Source organism: Haliotis rubra, unplaced genomic scaffold (genome assembly GCF_003918875.1).
Source record: "Haliotis rubra isolate DU_JTF1 unplaced genomic scaffold, ASM391887v1 Scf68, whole genome shotgun sequence".
Taxonomy (NCBI): domain Eukaryota; kingdom Metazoa; phylum Mollusca; class Gastropoda; order Lepetellida; family Haliotidae; genus Haliotis; species Haliotis rubra.
The window spans coordinates 1,948,365-1,974,433 of NW_025767390.1; the positions used below are offsets into that span (position 1 = coordinate 1,948,365).

Here is a 26,069-nt window from a genome sequence, read left to right on the forward strand (position 1 = left end):
ACCCGGTGTCATTACTATTTCTATAGTGATTCATAAAAACATGTTCATGATAAGTCGGAATCGTACAATCGATTCTGGTTCTATCAGAGATTTATTATGGAGGTGGAAAGTGCCTTACGTTTTGATAAGAGTAAATTCCGTATTTGATAAGAGGGAGTTTAGTTTTACGCTGCACTCGGCAATATTCCAGCTATATGGCGGCATTCTGTAAATAATCAAGTCTGGTCCAGACAATCCAGTGATCAACATCATGAGCATCAATCTGCACAAGTGGGAATCGATGACATGTGTCAACCAAGTCAGCGAGCCTGACCACCCGATCCCGTTTGATAAGACGTGGACGGGGGACTGACGAGTCATACGCTCTATCTACTACACAAGGAGGCAGTTATTCATCGACAAACATGGCAACAATTATCTTAGAGTATGCAATTATTTTGCAATATACTTTCTTTAATCAACAAATATATTCTACTCAAAACCTGTTAAAGAACATCCATAACCGGTGGACACTGTGTTCGAATACCTACCGGGCGGTGGGGTAGTCTAGTGGTTAAAGTGTTGGCTCGTCACGCCGAAGACCCGGGTTCGATTCCCCACATGGGTACAATGAGTGAAGCCCATTTCTGATGTCCCCCGCCGTGATATTGCTGGAATATTGCTCAAAGCGGCGTAAAACCAAACTCAGTCAGTCAGTCGAATACCTACCATCCATAACAGATAACTGTTCTCATGTTAAAAACATGGGTCGGTTTGGGGGGGGAAGTATATTATGAATGGACATTTAGAAATCTGGTTTAATTCCGTGATGGCTGAAATATGTTGTGTATTATGTGTATAAAAACTGACGAGCAACTACAAATAATGTGGATGTGATCTAATTGTTTTCTTTAACTTTAAGAAAATAAATAATCAAGAAAATACAGCAAAACGTTTTTTCGAAAACAATTTATCGTTGGGAATGGTTGTTGAAAAAGTTGATAACTTTACATTGATATTACACAAATGTAAGTATATACAAAAAGAACAAAAGACATACTTTGTTCCATATTTTTTTAAATCACGAAAACGAATCATCTACGGAAAGAGTTTACAGTTATCAGGTACACAAACAGGTGTAAGAGGTATTGCATAATTTACAACAAAACACCATCAATACTCTGCAGTGTGTGAACAACATGTACACAAGTAATACAACAGCATGTAATCATTTGGAGGTGAGGTGAAATTGGGTTTAACGTCGTACTGGAGAATATTTCGCTCATATGACGACGTGCATGCGTGTGTATGTGTATGTGCGGCTGCTTGTACTAGCCCAGACTTAAGCTGGTTATATAGTGCTAGCCAACTGAGATACCATGCCGCAGTGAAGCACGAATACTCCACTCAGACACATTTTACTGACTCGGAGCCGACCAGTCCTTGTTGTACCCATTAATGCCGAGCGCCTGGCAGGGACCAACAAGTACCATATTTTAACGTCTTTTGGTATGACGCGGTCGGGGATCGACCTTCCGCTCTCCGGGCGGACGCTCTAACCACTACACAACGGAGGCGGTCGTAATCACTTGGAAACATGCCAAGGTAATATGCAGAAACCTGGAGTAAATATCCTTCCATAAATGTCAACTGTATACTGTCTGGCCTGTTAAAAAACACACTCACTTTGCATCACAAGTGGATGGTTAATTATGGCATGGCCTTGGGATATTTATCTCCAAAGTTCGACATTTCGTGTAATTGGGTGCTAATTGCATTGGTGCTTTTGAAATAAGGCCACAGTTAGGAATATTTATCAGATTTTATGATCAACTCTTAGAAAGACATTTAGAAGTGACGGGCATGAGGGAGAGAATGTCCACTTCCTAATTCTGAGAAACACGACGTTTCTCACGATATGCTTCCTCCACCATCAATAGATTGAATCCAAGGATGCAGAGAGCTCCAAGATAAAGGTGAAAACTTAAAACTCTTGCCCAACAGTCAGTTAACGCTGACTGGTGATAGCAATGTATAAATTGAAACCAGAGTTAAATTACCACTGATTAAAAAGCTATGGGCAAAAACGAAAGGAGCGGGTTCATGCAACCGATTCAGGATAAAAATATACACACTGGAATGTTTGGTTCCTTGAGACATCCACTCCCTTAAACTTTATGCTAACATATTATGCAATCCTGCGATATGTTTTGTTTCAATATATTAATCTGGACAAACACATAGAATGACCGCACGAATATGCTAAATACACTGAATGATTAATAAACCCTACGATTAAAAGCCTCTGTACCTGAAATTGACCTCTGCTCTTGCACCCAGTTTGTGCTGACTCAAGATATCGACATCTTATGTCGAATACATCAGTTCAGAATGAGCTGAAAGGCTGTACAACTGAAAAGGATATGTCCGTATGGCCGACCCATTAACATAAAATTCTCCAACAATGACGTCAGCTCTAAGGGAAAACGTAAAATTAATGTCCGCCCACTCCGAGGCTGATGACTATGAATTTTGACAGCTTTCTCATAGCTCAAACCTAATGCCATTTATCCTCTCATAAAAATTTCCTCACTGATTCTACAGTCCTTTATTATCTACAAAAGTTAAAGAACTTCCTGCTACTGCGCATACGCTGGAATGCGCAAAGTAGTGCACAGGCTGTTCGATATGTAAATAACTACGCTACCACTTTTTTGGTTCGTGAATTCAAAACGTCAAACGTTCCACAAATATGAACTGTGACATAGTTAAAACATGTGAGCAAACAATTATTGTTAGATACAAGTTTTACTAAACTCGCGTGTTGCCTTTGTAAAATTAGCATCTAACAAGAACCAGTCGTCACCACTCGCCCCTTTCCGTAACAGCTATTCGGCTTGTCCCGGAAATACACGAGTGTGACACGAATGAAGAACGACTCTTCCATTCTATATTGAACACAGCAAATAATTTACAACTGATAATTTACCATAAATGCATAAAACACAGACTGTACAGCTTGAACAAACACATACTTGTGTGGTTTGAAAGACATTGTTCATGTGACATAATTATGGTGCTACGAATTGTAGAAGCAGGGATGATCTACAGCAGAAGCAGAGAAGATCGTCTTCTATTCTCCCTGGTAGAAGTAAAGATTTGAAGAATTCATTTCACTCTCACGAGATTTGATTCCCATGCAACACTCGCAGACTGATTCCAAGACGGATACAAAACTGAAGAATATAACATATAACTGAACAATTCTACTGCTGTGCAGCGTCAGACAAAACATACTGCCATTGTAGGAACATTTTATAAATGGTGGGTGTCACCTGATGTCAGCACTGAGTTTTAACGGTCAATTCATATAATTTCCACACCCATTCTCACTTTACACAATACTGAATTCCTTTCTGAGGATTGTCAAAACTGGGTATTTTTTGTACTGACGTTCTACACTTAACTTACAGACAAGGAAACCATAACTGTTTTTGTAATTGAAAACGAATATCAAAGATTTTAACATTAATAGTGAGTGACTTTAGTTTTACGCCACACACAGCAATATTCCAGCTATATGGGGGCGGTCTGTAAATAATCGAGTCTGGACCATACAATCCAGTGATCAACAGCATGAGCATTGACCTGCGCAATTGGGAACCGATGACAGTTTAACATTAATAAACCCACACAGACATATAATTTTTTATCACACAAGTCAACTGCATTTGGTGAAAAATTAAAACGTATACTAAAATGATGCGTTTTACTAACCATTTATACTGCATTGATACTGCAATTGTTTGTAACATTTCTTTCATAGGTTTTAAGGGAAATAAAGTTCATAACTTATAAATTCTATTTTTTTAAATTATGCATCTCAGAATAATGGCCCAGAAAATATGAACAATAAAAACGAAAAAAACATTCTTGCCTCTAAAACATAATGAAATACAGTCAAACACCCTTGAGTCAAACTTTATGTTTCAAACCTATGGCTGTGTTGAAGTATAAGCTTGGTCCCGCATGTTCCTTTTGCAGTTGAGCTAAACCTCAGTAGACTCAAAGTCTTAACGTAGTTCCCTTCTACTTCGCCAAAAACTGACTGCTGTTTTATTACATACAAGTTACAACACTTGTTTCCAATCCTTTTTTGAAAAGGGGAACAAGAATCATGTAAGCTCATGTAAATGTTAAATGCCGTTAATGAAATGGTCACACAACTCCCACACTAAGTCACACACATTAATATACATTATAATCATGATAATATACTGGTAGACAACATTCTTGTACGTTTGGCCTTGGAATTAACAGCTTGTCATCAGAGGAGTGAGTGAGTAACTTGGGTTTGATGCCCCTTTGAACTATCCCTGTCATATCACCACATATGAACTAAATGTGGAAGGACAGCTGATGTGATGCAGGCCTTGCATGATTTTCACTTTGGTAAAAGGAACGAGCACTGGTATGGAACTGCCAAACCAAGGAACATAGTTAGGGACAACTGGGATTTGAACTAACAATATTCTGGTATTCTGGCATCGGTCAGGACAAGTGGCAGTGTGAGTGTATTTTCTGTGTGTTTGTTGTTAAACACCACACTCAGACATATTCAACCTCTAGGACCACAGAATGTAATAATGATGTCTGAGCCAGACGATCAAGTGATTGATATTCTGAGCATCGATCCAGTCTGTTGGGGAATGACATTCTGTCATCATCCAAGTCATAAATCCCTTCAGTTGAAATGCCAGCCTGCCTGATCTGCTGTCTGGGATGACTAGACTTCATCTTGTGCATTCAGAAAATGCAGTCTGGATGGTTTTGTTGAATTTCTAAACTGAATATGTGAAAGTATATGAATAAAAGTCTAATGAAAACTCACATTAACTGACACAATGATCTAGGAATACAGCTTAGCAACACTTGCAACTGCACAAAATCTTCTTCCAGCCAATGAAATGTTTAGAAATAGTTTTAGCGTGTACTCCCTACAGTGCCACATGGCATGTACTCCCAACACTGCTGCAGTGGGTAGTAGGAATAATACAACAATACAAGGCTGCCATAATAGTGTGTTGAACTTTGTTATCTGACAAAGATTTAAGTTTCACTGTCAAAGAGTTCATTAGTTAAATTAACAAAATCTGGTCAGGCAACTTTCTGACTGGGCAAGGAAATTTTGCGGGATGCCAGTCCGATTGTCTTGCAGGATTTTTTGAATATTCAGCACTCATCCTTGCCTCCTCTCATTCAAACTATTCCTCAACACCTCACAACTATTCACAACTATTCACAACTCAGCAGCACTGTGTAGTATGTTTATGCTACAATGCAAGTCTGCCATAATGATGAGTTGATCTTTCTTCGCTGACTGTCATCTTATTATCATTCGCAAACAGTTGGTTAGTTCAGTTTTGTAAAACACTTTCTAACTGGGCTGTTGACATTTTTCAGTAGCATCATCATCCCTCGATTCATTCCCCAACTATTTTCTTCACAACTTCTTCCAGTTTCATTGCAGCTGAAAGGTCGCCTGCGACGCGGAGTCGGCCATTCATGTAGGCCTGGAATGGCTTCATGCGTCCTGCAAACATGGCCTGCAAGTCACCAACTGTCATCATCAAAGAGGCATCGCTGTCCCCAATTGGGCAGGCACCACTTCCAGCACTGCCACGCCCTGTGGATAAAACAAGGAGCTTCATCACGATTCATAAAGTTTTCATAATTCTATTTCATGGTTCATATTTATTTGCCAAATATCATGTTCAACAAGATATCTTTAACTGGTTCCTTGATTTTCTATTATTCTTGAAAATGTCAAGGTCAAGATTTCTCTAAATTACTGGATAAGAACCAATGACCTTGTAGGATAAAGTGGTTCAAAGACATTCAATCAAATTAAACCTGTGGTACAATCATCACTGAGACATAAGAATTTCAAGAAGGAAATTTGCTGATATCAATTTTTTTCTCTGGCTGAAGAAAAGAGTGAGTGAGTTGCTCTTTACGTCGCTTTCAGCAATATTCCAGCAATATCATGGCAGGGAACACCAGAAATGGGCCTCACACATTGTACTCATGTGGGGAATCGAACCCAGGGCCTCGGCATGACAAGCGAACGCTTTAACCACAAGGCTACCCCACGCCCCCTGAAGTAAAGAAAACATCTAAGTTAGGGCTTACTTCCCTTCCACAACTGACCGGGTTTAAGGTTGTTTTTGTCAGCCTATCAATACTGTAACTAATGATCAAAATCAAAACCCACATTTTCTGTATGTTAAGCCAACAATTCAAACACCAGGCAACAGTGGGAGGAGATCTTATTGAGGTCTTAATCACATGAATTTCTAAATTACCATTTCGGAGATCGAGGTAGTAGATACCCCCTCCCTCCCCGGTCAGCTGGAATTGATACACTGCGGCCACCCTCTGGACCAGGGACTCTGTGATCACAGACTGGGCAGCCTTCAGTATTTCCTCAGGGGTCAAGGTCGGAACTTCACTGGCTCCCTCCACTTCTTCCTGTTCTGCACGTAAAGCAGCAGCTTTCAGTAGATCTGGACGTGGCGAGGGCTGCTCGACTGGTACTGGCTGGTTGTGACCTGATAACAGCAGGTTCGGGATTACCATTTATTTGTGTTTAGTTTATTTGTTGTTTAACAATATTCCAGCTGTATGATGGAGGTCTGGAAATAATTAAGTCTGAAGCAGACAATCCAGTGATTGACATCATCAGCAATGATCTACAAAATTGGTATTCAATGACATGTCAACAAAGTCAGTGAGCCTGACCACCAGATCCCATTAGTCACCTCTTACGATAAGTAGGAGTCGTTGAAAACCAAATCTAACCTGAATATTCATGGTTTATTTCAACTTTGTAATGATACCTGCAGTGAAAGCTCCATTGGGAATGTTACGCAGCAGTGGAAGACTTAAAAATAACTCAACAATTTTCAAAGTTCATTATAGTTTTACTTACAGAAACATGAACCAACGAAATATTTCAACGGTACTATATACAGAAATATGTCCTATTTGACATAACACGACACGGTCTATGTGACCACCGAAACCACCATATGGTCCAATTGAAGTCCTTATTTGACTTTTTACTATTATGCCCTGATTTGGCACTATAAGAGACAGTCGCTGACAGCGTGGCTGCTCTATCGAAAAACAAAACGAACTCCTGCCTAGTTCAGTGACAATGTACACTGTCGCAAGCTATTGCGCAATTCTGCACGTGGTTCACACATGGCTATCCACCTCTTTTGAAGTGGTGCGTTCGTGCGAATGTTTGGGTTTGTTCGGACCTTCTGTCCAGGGAGAGTGCGGCATTAAACAACCAACCAACCACCATAAGATATGAAGATTACTGATACCATAATGGGATCTTGTTATAATGTCACTGAGTTCTATGTCTATGAATTTTCATTGAACCTTCAATTTTGCTAGCTTGACCAAAACTATCAAACCTTGGTAGCCACTTTCAAGCAATATAGTGTATCGTATAGTAGATGGGGATGGCAAATATTTCATGTTTGAAAGTTTAGAATTGGATGGTATGTTGTTAATTGCTGCAATCAGCAATATTCCAGCTGTATGGCAGCGGTCTGTAAATAATCGAGTCTGGACCAGACAATCCAGTGATCAACATCATGAGCATTGTTCTACGCAACTGGTACACAATGACACGTGTCAACCAAGTCAGTGAGCCTGACCACCCGATCCTGTTAGTCGCATCTAACAAGCATGGATTACTGAAGAACAATTCTAACCCGGATCTTCACAGGGGAAGTTTTGGGGAGGGAGGGGCAGTAACAATTGAAAAGATTTGAGGATGCAAGTGGCAATAAGGTAAACACTAGCAGAATCAAGTGATTGTCACATGACAACATGCTGATCAATGGCTTCTTTTCTGTAATGTAGCCTAAACCTTGCAATCAGTGAAATTTTATTGCAACATACCATTAGTCAAATGTTTCATTTCACAATATTACATAGTGTCACAAAGCATGTTTATAAAACTCTAAATTATTTTTCCATAAACAAAATATCAAAATAGTAACCAATTGAAAAGAGAAATATGTTGTTCACCGCTTTTAACAATATTCCAGCAATATCACGGTGGGGGACACCAAAAATGGGCTTCACACATTGTACCCATGTGAAGAAAAGAACCGGGGTACCCTTTCACCATTAGGCCACTCCACCATCACCTTCATACTGACTGACTGTCTGAGTTTGGTTTTAAGCTGATTTTAGCAATACTCTAGCTACATCAAGGCGGGGGACATCAGAAATGGGCTTCACACATTGTACATCACCTTAAGAAGGAACAGTAGAGTTATAATGATATATAATATTACCCTGTAACTTACCCTGAGCGGCTAGGAATGCTGATGCTAGATGTTGTAACGCCTGAGGTAAAGCCGGGTGGTCTTGTTCCCCACCCCCTCTTCCTGACCCACCTGACCCACCCAGCCCACCAAACATCCCAGGAGGCATGCAGACCTGAGGGGGAGGCTTGGAGGGAGGGCCACGCAGGACCTTCACCTGAGACCTGTAACACAATCAGTGTTGAATCTGGTGATATTGGACAGTGAGTCAGTCAGTCAGTCAGTCAGTCAGTATTGAGTGAGTGAGTGGGTATTGAGTCAGTGAGTGAGTGAGTGGGTATTGAGTCAGTGAGTGAGTGAGTGGTATTGAATCAGTGAGTGAGTGAGTGGGTATTGAGCGGGCATTGAGTCAGTGAGTGAGTGGGTATTGAGTCAGTGAGTGAGTGGGTATTGAGTCAGTGAGTGAGTGAGTGGTTACTGAGTCAGTGAGTGAGTGAGTGGTTACTGAGTCAGTGAGTGAGTTGGTATTGAGTCAGTGAGTGAGTGAGTGGGTATCGAGTCAGTTAGTGAGTGGGTATTGAATCAGTGAGTGAGTGAGTGGGTATTGAGTCAGTGAGTGAGCAGGATGGAAAAAATCGGCATAATATAGAGCTGACAAACTTAGTGAACCAAGTTTCAAACCAAGGATCTAAGGTTTCGTGTAAACCCATGGGAAGAAACTCTTGAACCCTGAACAAAGAGTGCATTTAGGTTTCATTGTATTGTGAACAGTTCTCTGGTAAATTACAGCCCATCAGCTCAGTGTGTGGGAGAAAGTGTTGTAGTCAGCATATTCAAGCAGCTTGTAAATAATTAAGTCTCGGTCAGACATTATTAGCAGCTCTCTCATCAACTGGGTATGCATAATCAAACAGATCAATTGGCCTTTCCTGCCGATCCCATTGTGTTGGGTGTCGTGGGTTACTGGGACTATTACCACAGCATAAAGACATATGACATTCAGATATAAAATAGACGTAGTAAGGATGTGATATACATGGAAGTAATGTAATGTTGATGTACTTACATGGTATATGTACAGTTTTCGAAATAGCCACTGGCCCGCCAGCCCGTGGCTAGTAAAAATTCACTCGGGCCAGGAAATGTCCACAGTCGCTGGGCCGACTGGCTAGTGAATTTTCATGGGGTCATTTTGTAAATATATCACTCTCTCCGACTTGTTAGTTATAAGACACTTTTAAATCATGCAAGATTATGGCCTGATAAAAATTTCATCACATCAGCAGCTTAATGATGAAACCCGTGTCATACAGACAATATCTTATTCTCATCTATTTTTGTAATCTTTTGCTTAGTTTCTACATTCAAATTTCAGGCATGTGAATTATTTTCTGGGCTTGTAACTTCCTGGCAAAGGTAGCCGGACTGGCTAGCAAAATTTGGAAACAATTTCCCACACTGTGTATGTATGTACTGATAGTTATTGATAATAGAAATATTTATGGTAAATAGAGAACGGAATATGGAAGGAATGCGGATGTAACATTGATAACATATGGGTGTATTATGGATGTGATGTGGACGTAAATAGGAAAGAATACTGATGCAGTATGTACAGCAGGGCTCCAGATAAGGGCCATGTATGTACGCAGTGTATGAAATAAGTCAAACATCCAGCCAGACATCAGGGCTGGTAACTTCAAAATGTTACCAGCCCAAAATGGATTTAACCAGACCAAATATGGTGGATTTACTCAGATGTATGGAACATCTAAAATTTTACCAGACCATCAGGCTGGCTATAGCTGTAAATTTAGACCGTCCGTCAGAAATCTAGACCGTCTCGGGCGGTCGGACGGGCCTTATTTCATACACTGATATACGGATAAAATATATGCACGATACGGTAGGAAACAATTTAGAAAACGTAGCAGATACGCACCACAGCAATGGTGTACGGTCTTAGAATCATTTACAGACGTATTTATCTGAAAAATTATTGTTTTATTGTTTATTGACCTGTTTACACAAGAGTAGCAATATTGTTGTGCATATATGAAACGAAACACAAGATTACTGATACTCCATTAAATTCCATTCCATACTCTAAATGTACTCATAAGGTTTTCCAGTACTCCTATATTGAAAAAATATGAAGTATGTACTCCTGATGTTAAAAAATTATCTCGAGCCCTGATGGGTAGTATATTATCAGAGGCAGATCCAGAGGGGGGATCCAGAGGTGCGCACCCCTCCTTTTGTCCAGACTGTTTGTTATATGACCATTGAAACTCGGGTGGAAATGAAGTGTGCACCCCCCCTTTTCTCAATAGTGTGCACCCCCCCTTTCTCAAATAGCTGTATCCGCCCCTGATTATGTGGTACAGATGTAAAATGGACGGAATGTCCATCTGATAATCTTGTGATATAGACGTAATATTGATAACATATAGATATAGGATGAATGTAACATGGATGTAAGATGGAAGTAATATGGATATAACAAGTATTTGTTTGTTTTTTGTTTGTTGGTTTGTTTGTAGTTTAATGCCACACTCAGGGTTATTCCAGCCATATGGTGGTGGTCTGTAAATACTCGAGTCTTGTGGGATGAAATGATGTGTCATGACCACACAATCCTCTTACATGTTGCTACGATGTAAGGGACCGTTCATAATTTATGGCTGGGGGGTGATGATGATTTTTATTGAGAAGCATGTACAGTGTTGATGACCCCCCTAAATTTATGAACAAAATAAGTGACCCCCCTGCATGTCATGTACAAAATCAATTACCCCCTTCCCCTTCCCATAATTTCTAAGCATAATTTTAAACATATTGTTATGTACAAAATAGCTCACACACACACACACACACACACACACACACACACACACACACACAGAGCTCCCCTGAACAAAATGGGTGACCTCCCCTTAAAATCATCTCTCTCTCACACACACACCATAAATTATGAACGGTCCCTAATGTGGATGTAATGTGGATGTTGCGTGGATGCAATGTTGATATTGTGTGATGTTGTGTGGATGTAATGTGGATGCAATGTTGATATTGTGTGATGTTGTGTCAGGGGTGAAAATAACCCATTGCCTGACGTCCTAGTCCAGTTGTTTTTTTTCTGTCCGGCAAGCAAATTTCTATATCACGCTGTACCGGTGTCCAGTTGACTTTCCAATGACTGAATGTTAATTATGTCATTTATTTGAAAAATCAACAAGAAAATCGGCAGGTATAGTGGAAAAATTATCAGGACAAGTGATTTTACATGTGCCACTGTACCGGAGTACACTAGCAATTTTAAAGTTATTTCCACCCCTGTGTGTGGATGTACTGTGGATGTTGCGTGGATGCAATGTTGATATTGTGTGATGTTGTGTGGATGTGATGTGGATGTGATACAGATGTTAGGACTTACAGCTCTATGCGACAAATCTCCACTCCCCAGTCCATGGACTGCTTGTTGCTCTCCACCTGCAAATTAGAATAGTATCGATACTTGATATGAAGTGATACTGACTAACTATAGTGTTACACCTCTTTTAGCAATACTAAAATAACATCACATCAGGCTACACCAAGAGTTGACATTACCAGTACTGTATAAATACTTGACGTTATTATACCAATACTTGGCACATATCAGGGTAGTATCAATACTTCACATACATGTACCAGTATATTATCGATATTTGACATGTACCACTATGGTATCAATACTGCACATACATGTACCAGTGTATTATCGTTATTTGACATGTACCACTATGGTATCAATACTGCACATACATGTATCAGTATATTATCGATATATGACATGTACCACTTTAGTATCAATACTTCACATACATGTACCAGTATATTATCGATATATGACATGTACCACTTTAGTATCAATACTGCACATACATGTACCAGTATGTTATTGATATTTGACATGCACCACTATGGTATCAATACTGCACATACATGTACCAGTATATTATTGATATTGACATGTACCACTATAGTATCAATACTTCACATACATGTACCAGTATATTATCGATATTGACATGTACCACTATAGTATCAATACTTCACATACATGTACCAGTATATTATCGATATTGACATGCACCACTATAGTATCAATACTTCACATACATGTACCAGTATATTATCGATATATGACATGTACCACTATAGTATCAATACTTCACATACATGTACCAGTATATTATCGATATTGACATGCACCACTATAGTATCAATACTTTGACACTTTGCACATACATGTACCAGTATATTATCGATATATGACATGTACCACTATAGTATCAATACTGCACATACATGTACCAGTATGTTATTGATATTTGACATGCACCACTATGGTATCAATACTGCACATACATGTACCAGTATATTATTGATATTGACATGTACCACTATAGTATCAATACTTCACATACATGTACCAGTATATTATTGATATTGACATGTACCACTATAGTATCAATACTTTGACATGTACCACTACAGTATCAATACAAACAGAGGTACCAGTTTGGCATCAATACCAAGACATGTACAAGTGTAGGATCCAAACTTGGTATGTACCAGGATAGCACCAATACTTTACAGGTACCAGTATTGAATCAATACTTGACACAATCAATTGTTTTTAAACATTTCATTTTTGTTTCAAGATTGTCTACCAAGAAATCAGCAATGAGTAAGGTCCCATTAAGCCTGCTTTGAACAATATTTGAGTGTGATGTTTGAATATTGTTGGTGACGTTTACCACTGTTTACCACAGAAGTTAAACCCACTAGTAATTCTATGGTATTGACAAACCAGGCATGATAATCAGTTCAGATTTCAGAGACCGCCTCCGTGGTGTAGTGGTTAGAGCGTCCGCCCAGAGAGCGGAAGGTCGCGGGTTCGATGCCCGACCGTGCCATACCAAAAGACGTTAAAATATGGTACTTGTTGGTCCCTGCCTGGCGCTCGGCATTAATGGGTACAACAAGGACTGGTCGGCTTGGAGTCAGTATAATGTGTCTGAGTGGGGTATTCATGCTTCACTGCGGCATGGTATCTCAGTGAGCTAGCACTATAAAACCAGTTTCAGTCTGGGCTAGTACAAGCAGCCGCACATACACATACACACCCATGCACGTCGTCATATGAGCGAAATATTCTCAAGCACGACGTTAAACACAATTTCACCTCACCTCACCTCAGATTTCAGATGAGATATTTCATTATATACCCGACCACCCAATCCATTTGGTCACCTCTTTTGACCACTATTTTGCTGGACACCTATTCCCACTCATAGGTGTGGTGGTGTAGCCTGGTGGTTGAAGTGTTCACTCGTCATACTGTACAGTCAGGTTCGATTTCCCATAAGGATACAATGTGTCAAGCTTATTTCTGGAGTCCATTGCTATGATATTGCTGGAATATTTCAATTTTTTGTCACTGTGACCTTATATACTGTGGCAAACGAAAAACGAAAAAGGGAATGCCACTTCCTTGCAGTGTTTTTCACCCTCAAGCTTGCTAAATAAACCCCAAATTGAATAAAGCAACACATGTACTTTCATTTGTTCCCTTATTTGTTTCCCTCAGTATATATGGACTGATAATCAGAACTGGACATTCATCTCTACAATCCATAAAGCTTTTAAGAAATGGAGGACACAGGTTTGTTGACAGAAAAATAATTAACAGGATCCCAAGCTTCAAGACACTGTCACTTGAATGGCAGGATGAAATGGTCCTGTGCAGTACATTTTATGGACACTTCACTAGGTTCCTGCTAGGTTCCACATCAGCTTCCCTCAAACAAAGGGTTCACCTGGGCTCTTCCTGAGCTATAGCACCCACCTGGACTAAGGGGATAGACTTAAAGGGCTCACCTGGACAGTTGGGGTCACCCATAACTATAGAGCTCACCTCGAGTACAGGGTTCACCTAATCTGTAGTCCTCATCCCAGGTAAGTGGGTTCACACAGAACTATAGAGCTCACCTCGAGTACAGGGATCACCTGATCTGTAGTCCTCATCCCAGGTAAGTGGGTTCACACAGAACTATAGAACTCACCTAGAGTACAGGGATCACCTGATCTGTAGTCCTCATCCCAGGTAAGTGGGTTCACCTGGATTATAGAACTCACCTGGACTATAGGGATAGGCTGGACTATAGTGCTCATCCCAGGTAAGTGGGTTCACCTGGACTACAGAACTCACCTGGACTATAGGGATCACCTGGACTATTGGGATCACCTAGACTATATAGATCACCTGATCTATAGTGCTCATCCCAGGTAGGTGGGTTCACCTGGACTATAGAACTCACCTAGACTATAGGGATAGGCTGGACTATAGTGCTTATCCCAGGTAAGTGGGTTCACCTGGACTATAGAACTCACCTGGACTATAAAACTCACCTGGACTATAGGGATCACCTGGACTATAGTGCTCATCCTAGGTAACAGAGTTCACCTGGACTACAAGGTTCACTTGAAATATACAGTGGAATCTGTCAAATCTGGACTCTTTGTAAACCCATTTTCTCTATAATCCGGACTACTCTCTGTGTTCACCTGGGTTCACCTGGACTGTAGAACTCACCTGGACTATAGGGATCACCTGGACTATAGAACTCACCTGGACTATAGGGATCACATGGACTATAGTTCTCATCCTAGGTAACAGAGTTCACCTGGACTATAAGGTTCACTTGAAATATACAGTGGAATCTGTCAAATCCGGTCTCTTTGTAAACCGATTTTCTCTATAACCCGGAATACTCTCTGTGTCCCGGCAAATTGTTCATAATTTACCATTAAAGCTTGCTTTATAATCCAGACTCTCTCAATTACGGATTACGGACTAAAATAACAGTCAAGACAATCAACTCTCTATGAGAACAATGCTTTGTAATCCGGACGTAGCTGACTAAAACAGTCAGCTGAATAAACGTCTCCATTATTTCTGTTCTCAATGAAGAGCCCCTCCCCGTGACATGGACAGCCAATCTGGAGGCTTGGATGAATACCGCCGTATTCACTGATTGGCTGGAGCAAGTAAACCGACAGATGAGACCACAACGCCGGAAGATATGATAGCTTTTGACAATGCTCCTTCCCATAGATCGAAATTCAACTTAAGCAACATTAAACATTTTGCCCGAGAACACAACATCTATCCTGCAGCCCTTAGATCAAGGGATCATCCGTGCCTTCAAAGCTTGGATTAGGAAGCATATGCTAAGGTAACTGCTATTGAGGATCGAGGACTGTGAAAATGTCGGTGAACTGTGCAAGACTGTGAGTGCTTTGGATGCAATCCATTGGATTAACATTGCCGGGCGTGAGATGACAGATTCAACAAGTAAGTGCTTTCAGAAATGTGGATTTTCTACTGGGCAAGAAACTGAAGACAGTTTACGGTAACGGACAAATGATCACTAATTCGGACTGCTTTATAATCCGGACAAATGAGTCGATCCCAGGCCAGGCCGTAATACACAGATTCCACTCTAGAGCAAACCCTGGAATATAGGGTTCCCTCTGGACTATAGAGCTCACCTGGACTAAAGAGCTCACCTGGACGAGTACAACATGATGCCATAGTTTACATTGCATAATGATTTTGTGCAAGACTAAACCCCTAGTCACAACCGCCACTCCTACATCTCCTGTCCGAGCAGTGTTAAACCCAGCTCATTCCTATTCACCACAACCCACCTGTACAATGCTGGAGATCTCCATCCTCTGCATCTCGATGTCCGACAGTTTCCTCTGGACGAGGAGATTGAGCAGGGCAGTCTGCATCAGGATGCGGGTGGACCGGTCAAGGTTCTGGACATGGGTGATAGACTTTTCTACATCGGCTATACGAAAGAAAACATCAGCGCCAAGCTCGATCACAGCGCCATCTGCGGTCAAAACCTGCATGCAAAATAGATATATTCGTAATAACATGTGTCAGGAGGTTAATCAATGGCTAAGGGCAAAAAAGGGCATAACAGTTTAATTCAAAGAACAGACCGCTTCTGATGAGAAAACCTAGAAATATAATCAGGAAAAAATCGGGGATTGTTTTGACCACAATATTAGGTTTCTTCATACATGCCTATGGAAGGCAACTCTGCAAAGAAATTTGGAAGACTCGGACTACTGTTTACCCAAAGCTTTAGCTTTTCCTGAACAGGACTCGATTTAAGGATATGAAACCTACTTGCACCTGGTGCAACCTTGAATAATAACCTTACTGCACCAGACAAAAACAGGTTGCACCTGCTGCTCAACAAAACTAGGTATAATGCTTGAGTTTTGGTATTGATGATTTAAACGTCACTATTTCATGACTTGAACAGTAACAGGCATTCAGTCAGTGCCTCTGTGCCTCATCAGTCACTGTTCCAAGCCAGATCCTCATCATTCTGTTTTCCACCTGAAGTCTGTGTTCTCTGGACAGCAAATTATCAACATGTGCTGGGATCAAGTTGGAATATACTGTAAAACGAGAAAATTTTGCAAGCAGGATATTTTTACAAACTTTGCGCTAGTCCTGACCTCGCAAAAGTTTTAAAACCCAGAAACGGCAACAAATGTTCGTGGTTTTTTTAAACTTTACTCCATATTATACCATAATATAACATATTTAAAAACAATGCAGCATAGTTAAAACATAGTCTCTAAGCACTATTCTTTATTAGAACATTATCAACACTGTCTTCTCAACGATTCACTCAGTCACTTGCCTGCAGACATTTTGTTTTTCTTCACTTGGTCATAGCTGGACACTACCCATCGAGCACGGATCGGCTTCATTACACTAATCCTTAAATCAACATGTTTGTCGGTCTTGTCCTTCAAGTTCTTTGTCACGCTGTCAGCGTACCACTGCGTGAACTGAGCTTTCATGGCTGTCTCGCCGGTGCAGCCAGCCGGAACAAACTTGACCAGGAAGTTGGGTTGTTTTAACAAGTTGAGGAATGACTCGCATCAGAGCGCAGCGAAAACATCAAAAATGACGAGTAATTTCTGGCGTAGTGGCAGTTTGAGTTGTTATTTTTGCGTAGATGGGTGCCTCTCGTAAAAATAACACGTCGCAGAACCAGATGAGGTATCAAGGTCGCAAAATTTTAAAGGCGGGAAAATTTCTCGTTTTACAGTATATAAGGCTGCATTAAATCAAGCCGTGCTGTGCCTAAGCCGGGGGCGCGGTGGGCGGCTGGCTAAGGTGCCAGGCTAGTGATCCAGTGAGCTTGAGGTGTCGGGATCGAGCCCACATGTGACCGGGTGTAAAAACCTCGGAGTCAACTTTGTGTGCAGACTCTTTCAGTGTTGTCACAACCTCTAGTGTACAGTATACATCCCTGCGCACTTAAAAGAACCCACGAATCCGTTGGTATATGACCAGATGGTGGCCACATGATTACGTGCAAACACCAAGTTGCAAGTACAGCAACGTGGAGTGAACTTGGCCACAATAACTCGGTGCGCCTAGTGGCTGCAAGAGTTGTATGATCCCCAGGGAGTTGAGATTGATAACACGATGTGCCGTTGAGACTGACATCCAATGATCAAGGGAAAAAATACCAGCGCTTTGAGCAAGCACTAGTTGCCTGGATATGTGCGCTATATAAATATCATATAATACAAAATAAGTTCTGAACAAGCCTTACCTGTTTCGGAGGGACATTGAAGGCTTTGATGCGGATATCCACTTTATGCCATCTGTCAATCACTGGCAGTACAAACACAACCCCTGGCAAACAGAACACATCCGCTTATGAGCCCATGTATTTAATAGCTGAGTTCACAGACTCAGGGAGCGATATCACAAGTCCAGATATTTTCCGCTAGGCGATAAAATTTGGGCCGACATAACCAGAGGTCAAAAGTGAGAGCATGTCTGTCTCACTCAAGTATACTTTAGCAATTTTGGTCTCACTTGTTGCTAAAACATATCAACAACTGATCACACCTAGCAGTCATTTTAGCCAACAAATCCACATTTCATGGAAATATGTTAACGTGTTTAACAAGCAACCATATTTCCAGCTACATGATGGCGAAATGTCAGATACCTATAAATAACTGAGTCTGGACCTGACAATCACATATGCACAGCAATCCAACCCATCGGGTTATGAAGACATGCTATCAACCATGTCACCTGCCTGACCACCCAATCCACTTGGCCACCTCTTTACTGACTGACTGAGTTTAGTTTTACGCCGCTTTTAGCAATATTCCAGCAATATCACGGCAGGGGACACCAGAAATGGGCTTCACACACTGTGCCCATATGGGGAATCGAACCCGGGTCTTCGGCGTGATGAGCCAACGCTTTAACCACTAGGCTACCCCACCACCTCTTTAGACCACTGAGGTTGCTGGCAAATTCACCTGTTCAAACCCATAGGGGTGAGGGTGTCGTCTACTCGATGAAGCGATCGCCCATCACGCTGTAGGTTTGGGTTCTCATATGAGTAGAATGAGTGAAGCTTATTTCTGGAGTCCACTCTCCATTGCAGGAATGTTGCTAAAAGTGGTATAAAACCATACTCACTTACTCACTCAAACCTGTGACAGTTTGTTCTGGTTTACACATCGCAGCCACGTATACATACCAGGGCCCTTCACTCCCTTCAGATGTCCAAGTCTAAACAGAACCATTCTCTCGTAGTTTGGCACCGACTGAAACAGCAAGCACTTCATGTCCAAGATTCAACAGAAACTATGGACGTCACGATTCACGGATGAGTAAATGAACTGCAAATTACACTGACACAATACACGATTCACTTACACATTTCTTGATTCATATGTGTGTAGATTTTCCCAATTTCATTAAATCAGTCTTTTTGTCTGATATGAACATCAGATCTTTTACTTTTATGTGATACCTCCTTGATAAACATGTATCATTGTTTCCACTGACTTCATTATTTATCGGACACTGTGTCTGATGACCTAATATTATACCGGTCATTAATTAAATTTGCCAGTCATATCCTATTACCATACTGTAAGTACTCATTTTAAAGTCATTTTTAGCCTGGGTATTTCCAAAGCATAACAGTTTTTGTGACCATGAAGCACAGCCAAGACTGTCATTTCGCTTACCCATGATGTTTTTATTTTAATACATGATTATTTACCGGACACGGTGTCCTGCTGGCTTTCAATTTACCGGTCCCAAACAAATTTTACCGGCGATTTTCAGGTATATACCAGAGAACGGAAACACTGATGTATGGACTGACTGACTGAGTTTGGTTTTACGCCGCTTTTAGCAATATTCCAGCAACATCACGGCGGGGGACACCAGAAATGGGCTTCACACATTGTACCCATGTGGGGATTCGAACCCGGGTCTTCGTCGTGACGAGCCAACACTTTAACCATTAGGCTACCCCACCGCCCCCTGATGTATGGACAAACACCTCCATTACAAGGCACAAATTCAGTTTGAATCTACAATTACACCAAAATTCAGGGGTTACGTAAATATCTAAGGGGCGCAACTCTGCAAGGAGAACTGATTGCACGTGAAAAAGCTGGACCACCAATGTCCCAAAGGACCCTTTTTCTGTTAATTGACCTAAGCCACTAACCGGGGACCAAGTACGTGTATTGGCCTTAAAGAATGCTTGATTATAAGCTTCAGGGTGCTGATGTACACGGCCATCTTACTGAAAAGGTGATATAACTCCAGAGGCCCAGATAAGCTGCGTATCCGGGTAAAATAAGCAAAGAAAATGTCCAATTACGCATTGAAAAACAATTGTTGCGTACCAATTACGCATTAAAAATGTTAGATACGCAAAAAGTTTAAAACAAATGCGTACGAAATATATTTATAAAAATCGCTTGCGTAATGAAAAAGACATCGATTGCTATCAAGTTGTACTGTTAGTATTGGACAAGTGTTGTACTGTCAGTATAGGATGAGTGATTTTTTATGAAATCATTTCCATTATTTATATTTAAGTTGGTTTTGATTAGGTATGACATAAGGCAGAACATACCTTAGGTGAGTAAAATGACTGAAATACGCACATATTTAAAAGCAGTGGGTAACGGAAAATGAAATACCCACTCAAGATTCATAATACCCACTCAAACAAAATACAGTGGGTACAGTACCCACATGAGCTTAATCTTATCTGGAGCTCTGTAACTCCTATACTTCAACATAGTTATGCTAAGGTTGCTTTGTACAATGGCGCCAGATATACCATGTTTATTACCCTAATTGGGTATTCCATGTTTTCAACACACATGATTTGTTTGTTTGTTTACTTGTTTGTTCATTGTTTAACGCTGCACTTAGCAATAATCAAGCCATATGGCGGCGTTCTGTAAATAATCGAGTCTGGAACAGACAATCCAGTGATCAACATCATGAGCTTCAACCTACGCAATTGGGATACAGTGATATGTGTAAACCAAGCTAGCGAGTCTGACCACCTGATCCCATTCGTTGCCTCTCTTCCGACAAGGGGCAACGGGGTAGCCTAGTGGTTAAAGCTTTCGCTCGTCACACCAAAGACCCGGGTTCAATTCCGTCATGGGTACAATGTGTGAAGCCCATTTCTGGTGACCCCCACCATGATATTGCTGGAATATTGCAAAAAGCGGCGTAAAACTAAATTCACACACTCACCCTTACGAATATTGCCTGCCACGACTACATGCTGATGTTAGATCGTAAATAATTGTTTACATATCATGTTTCTGACTTTTAGGGTTATTCAGAACCAATGGAGTAATAAATAGTCCAAGTAGACAGCGCCATACTTTTTCACAATCCTGGATCTGTCCTAGTAGACCATATTAATACTTTTTGTCATAGTTACCTTAAAACTGAACCAGACACTGATGGGGAAGGTGAGCAGCCAGAGGATGAAGCTGAACACCACGACAACCCTGTGGAGGAGTCTTGAAATGAAGCTCTCTTCTGAAAACATCCATGTAGTTCTTGATGGGACAGTATATATTATCATTATTATTATTACTGGCAGTGAATGAAACCGTCATAATATGGGCATATACAATAACTGTTCAAATGCTCTAACAATGCCTATACAGGAAGTGTTAGTGAGAGAGTCTGGATCAATGCCAATTTTAGTTTGGGGGACATCAATATAGATCATAGACAATGACAATCATTAACTAACTGTTAATCGAAATGAAAATATTTCACAGCAGTGATGACTAGTGACCATTTGGTGACAAATGTATTCATGGATTTTTTCTAAAAGGCATCCTGATCATACTTTTGTAGCGGCCCATGAAAAAAACACAATTGAGAATTCTGTGTGCGTAAATTTAAACATATTTCATTACAAAAGTTTATGTAAGATATGATCGATGGCACAATTGTTTAGATTTCCAGATGTCCAACTATGTCCATATGGGTCCATCTATGTGATGCCAATATCTGGTTTCCCACAACATGATATTACTGGAATATTGCTGGAATGTTGCTAAAAACAATGTAAACCACTCAATCACTAATTATGAATGTATGCTGAAAATACAGATACCTGTTTCAAAGTCAGTGATACTGGCCATCTCCAGACTGCCCTTGGAGTATGTAAACGCAGACTTGTATTTGGCCGACGGGTTTTGGTCGTAGGTAAAAGCTGACCCATAGTTGAAAGCTGACCCACCAGCCTCTGGATCTGACCAGTCCGTCATTGGGATGCGTGTGTACTTCACAGACATCTTGAATGTCACTTTAATTCCTTAGAAGACTGGAGAATACCTGACAAGCAGGTCACAGTTTCTGTCCATGGTGGAAATATATTCATTGACCACAGAGATGGCTGTGAGGTTCCTGTTCTTGATGTGCTATGTTCTAGGTATTCTGAAACAATGCGGTTTTTCAAATAGACATGACTTGGGTTGTCACGATTCACTGACGGATCATCAACTTACATTAGGATAAATCAATATACTGTACCGAAATTCTGATGCTCCCTGGACCGTCTATGTGGTGTGGTGGTTAGAGCGTCCGCCCAGAGAGCGGAAGGTCGCGGGTTCGATCCCCGACCGCGTCAAACCAAAAGACGTTAAAATATGGTACTTGTTGGTCCCTGCCTGGCGCTCGGCATTAATGGATACAGCAAGGACTGGTCGGCTTGGAGTCAGTATAATGTGTCTGAGTGGGGTATTCATGCTTCACCATGTTCACTGCGGCATGGTATCTCAGTGGGCTAGCACTTTAAAACCAGCTTGAGTCTGGGCTAGTACAAGCAGCCGCACATCCACATACACACGCATGCACGTCGGCATATGAGCGAAATATTCTCAAACACGACGTTAAACCCAATTTCACCTCACCTCACCTCACCTCACCTCACCTCACCTCACCTCTGATGCTCCCTGACATGTCGCCTTCAACTTGATACATGATACAAAATACATAGGGACTCATAAGTAATGGTTCAAAACATAAAGCATTTATTTGCTTGAAGAATAACCCTTTCTAATCAAACCTCAACTTCATCAACCTTTGGTTTTAGGGAGGTATAAATGTGAAAACCAGTTTGAACACTGGGCAATATCTGCATAAGATCACAGACTGCATATTTAATTTTTTGATACAAATAACTTGTAGAAGACATCGTTCAGCATGAAATCAATTAACACAAGTTCCGCCCATATCATTAATAGTCAATCAGGAAACAGTTGTCCATTAGCATGCATGGCCTTACATTTTTTTCTTTAGGGTAAAACAGCCCCAAAGCATTGTTTTTGGTTGGCACTCTAGGGCTCTACCAGCTTAGTTATCAACACACCTGATAAACATTGAAATATTATCTCCTCAGAATGCCCATGTTCTCAAGATAAATAACCTTGTTTCCTCTCTTTACCACTTACATCAACAAACAGAACTCCCGTTTCTCAATACAAAGTACTTAAAAGATGATCATGGGGGTTGTTGCAAGAATAGGTAGTGAGTGTTAGGAGGCAAAAGCAATGAGTGGACGTACAGGATAGTCTGAATAAGGCCGTCTTTGAAGAAGTATGAATAACTCATTAACTGTCCCAAGCTTATTCAAACACAGGTTATGAAATATGTGTAAAATATCACGTATGAACATGATGAATGCATTGGAATGTATATTCATGAAAATGTGTATTATTCATGTACATTACTGCATATATGTGTGTTAACATGAGTAATGTCGAAAATGCCACACAGCAATGGTCAGCAACAACATCTTGAACATGATCAATATTCTCCTTACATTGTCCTGGCGATATATTGAGATCAATGGCAAGTCAGATGAACATAGGCTACAATCGTAGAAAACACTACAAATCTTATATTTCTATCTCACCTCGAATGTTGTAGTGGAAAAAAATATTAGCAGGTAATGGAATATTGCGAAATGTATCAACTCAGATTTCAGGTTTGTTTACTAAATAGAATGAACTCCCTTTGTGCCAAGGGAAGTAAGCATCAATTTCACATAATGATGGCCGCTAAAATATCGTAAGGATGATTCAAGGATCAGCGTGCATTTGCTTGGAAATATAGTACCAATCAGTATCAGTCACAGATTCGAAATGCATAACAACACTGATACAACAGACTGAATTATATTGCTCTTACGTACATAACTGTAATTACAGCCGCATTGGGACCGTCCTCTTTGCAATTTATTATTTTTTGTTTATATAGCATTCTACCAGAGACCATATAATAGATCTATTATATGGTCTCTGATTCTACGTACAGCTGTACGGTAATGTCAACTCGTGGGTCGTTCTCAAAATTTGCAAAATACATTTCAAGTCAATGTAGAGTTTTATGAATTATGCACCCGACCAAGTGTTACTGTTTGAGGGATTCGTTTCTAGAGATGCTACAGAGAGTGACTGGTATACAGTAGGAAGTCACTCACAGCAATTCACCACCAACGGTTATTACGTGTTTTCCCCAAAAGTACTTTTGAGTATATTCCTGTATATCATCCCTGGGATTTTGAGATGGTTTACGTATCTTAACCTCTTTTAATCTTTGAAAATTGTATTTGCATTTTCGTTTATTTGGGATACAAATTATCCCTTGAATTTCGGATGATTTCATCTAATTTGTATCTCAAAGCCTACCTAGCATCCTGTGGGGATACACCCGAACCGGCCCCAAGCCGAACCGGTCCCTGGATATTTAACCCAAACCGGCCCCGCACCCGAACCGGCCCCTGGGTTAATTAACGGTAATCAGACAGACAGTTCGGGGGTAATTCATCCTGTGTGTTGTTTATCATAACATATAATATACCCGTGAAGATCCGGCTTGGTATTAGTCTTAAGCAACCCATGCATGCTTGGTGTAAGAGGCGAATAACGGAATCAAGTGACCAGGCTCTCTGATTTGGTGAATGCATGACATCGTATCCTAATTGTGTAGATCGATGCTCATGATGTCAATCACTGGATTGTTTAGTCCACACTCGATTATTTGCAGACAGCAGTCATATATAGGTGGAAAACTGCTGAGTGCGAAGTTAATAAACAAACAAACAAAACGTAGCATACCAACGAGTGAAAATGTCGGGTTTACTCAGCGGACCTTCTCTCTTCCTGCGGGGCGGTGGGGTAGCCCAGTGGTTAAAGCGTTCGCTCGTCACGCCGAAGACCCGGGTTCGATTCCCTACATGGGTAAAATGTGTGAAGCCCATTTCTGGCGTCACCCGCCGTGATATTGCTGGAATATTGCTAAACAGCGGCGTAAAACCAAACTCACTCACTCTTCCTGCACATTTGGTTTCTGATAACTGAAACTCACAACTCTTTTTTGGCAACCTGTCTGTTCGAAACTACACGAGTGGTCGCGATTCAGTAAAGTTACGGGTTTTAGTCCACAGGGGCGTGTCACGCTTAGAAACGGCGTTAGAAAGACATAAAGGTATATAGACCCTACATATATAGAAGGTATATAGAAGGGCCTTTTATATAGTACTAGGGTAGGGTCTATATACCTATATGTCTTTCTAACGCCGTTTCTAAGCGTGACACGCCCCTGTGTTTTAGTCAATACTCATTGACTGTTTTTGAAAGACATCCACCCAGTTTACTACTCGATGGTGCGTAGAAACGGGGTATGTATAGCGACAGACGACCAGTCGATAACTTTTTCCCACATCATTAATATCTCACATCTTTATGTTGCTAGGCTACACGTGAGACGTGGTAGCATAGAAATAAATCATGAATGAAAGGCGAGGAAATTATGGCATGAACGCTGATCGATTAAAGGCACCAGCAACAGGGACATAGTGTTTTGTTATAGCAACAGTCGTTACTGTGGAACATATTTCAGTACATTCAGATTAAGCGGCTCCATTTACCGACAATAATCTTACGTGTGACGTCATACCTTGAAACACTTGTGTGCTCATTATGACGTCATAGGGCCACAGTATTTTAGAATAGAATTTCATTTCATTCTTTCAAGGATGTGAGGCGAGAGGCTCTGTTTTAGAATCATGATGTTTTCAGAGTTTTTGTTTTTAACGAACAGTTGAGGCGAAAAAGTGTGACTGCTCGGTTAAGGTTAAGGTACGTATGTAAGTGTAGGGTATTAATTGAGAAACAAGCAATACATATGACGACTTGATCCGGGTCTGGGTACCTGGACACAATAAGATATTGTAAGGAGGAAAGTTTTGCTTGATTTTCTTTTCATGG

At 40.8% G+C, this 26,069-nt stretch overlaps 1 protein-coding gene across 2 annotated transcripts; it reads right to left on the minus strand.

Moving 5' to 3' along the window:
- Nucleotides 1-2,572: 2,572 nt before the first annotated feature.
- Nucleotides 2,573-23,814, minus strand: LOC124257981 (stomatin-like protein 1). 2 transcript variants are annotated; one of them, XR_006893473.1, is made up of 11 exons: nt 23,714-23,814; nt 21,911-22,233; nt 21,221-21,321; nt 18,989-19,055; nt 18,038-18,120; nt 16,092-16,295; nt 11,767-11,822; nt 8,373-8,554; nt 6,345-6,590; nt 3,961-5,665; nt 2,573-3,918 (listed from the first exon to the last, which is right to left on the minus strand). XR_006893473.1 is itself a non-coding variant. In XM_046692059.1 (10 exons), the coding sequence occupies exons 2-10, from the start codon at nt 22,089-22,091 to the stop codon at nt 5,463-5,465; spliced, it is 1,323 nt and encodes a 440-aa protein (XP_046548015.1). In that variant the 5' UTR covers nt 22,092-22,233; nt 23,714-23,814; the 3' UTR covers nt 2,573-5,462. The 2 variants fall into 2 exon arrangements, 1 of the variants encoding a protein (XP_046548015.1); XM_046692059.1 differs by having other exon boundaries at nt 2,573-5,665.
- Between the last annotated feature and the right edge of the window lie 2,255 nt (nt 23,815-26,069).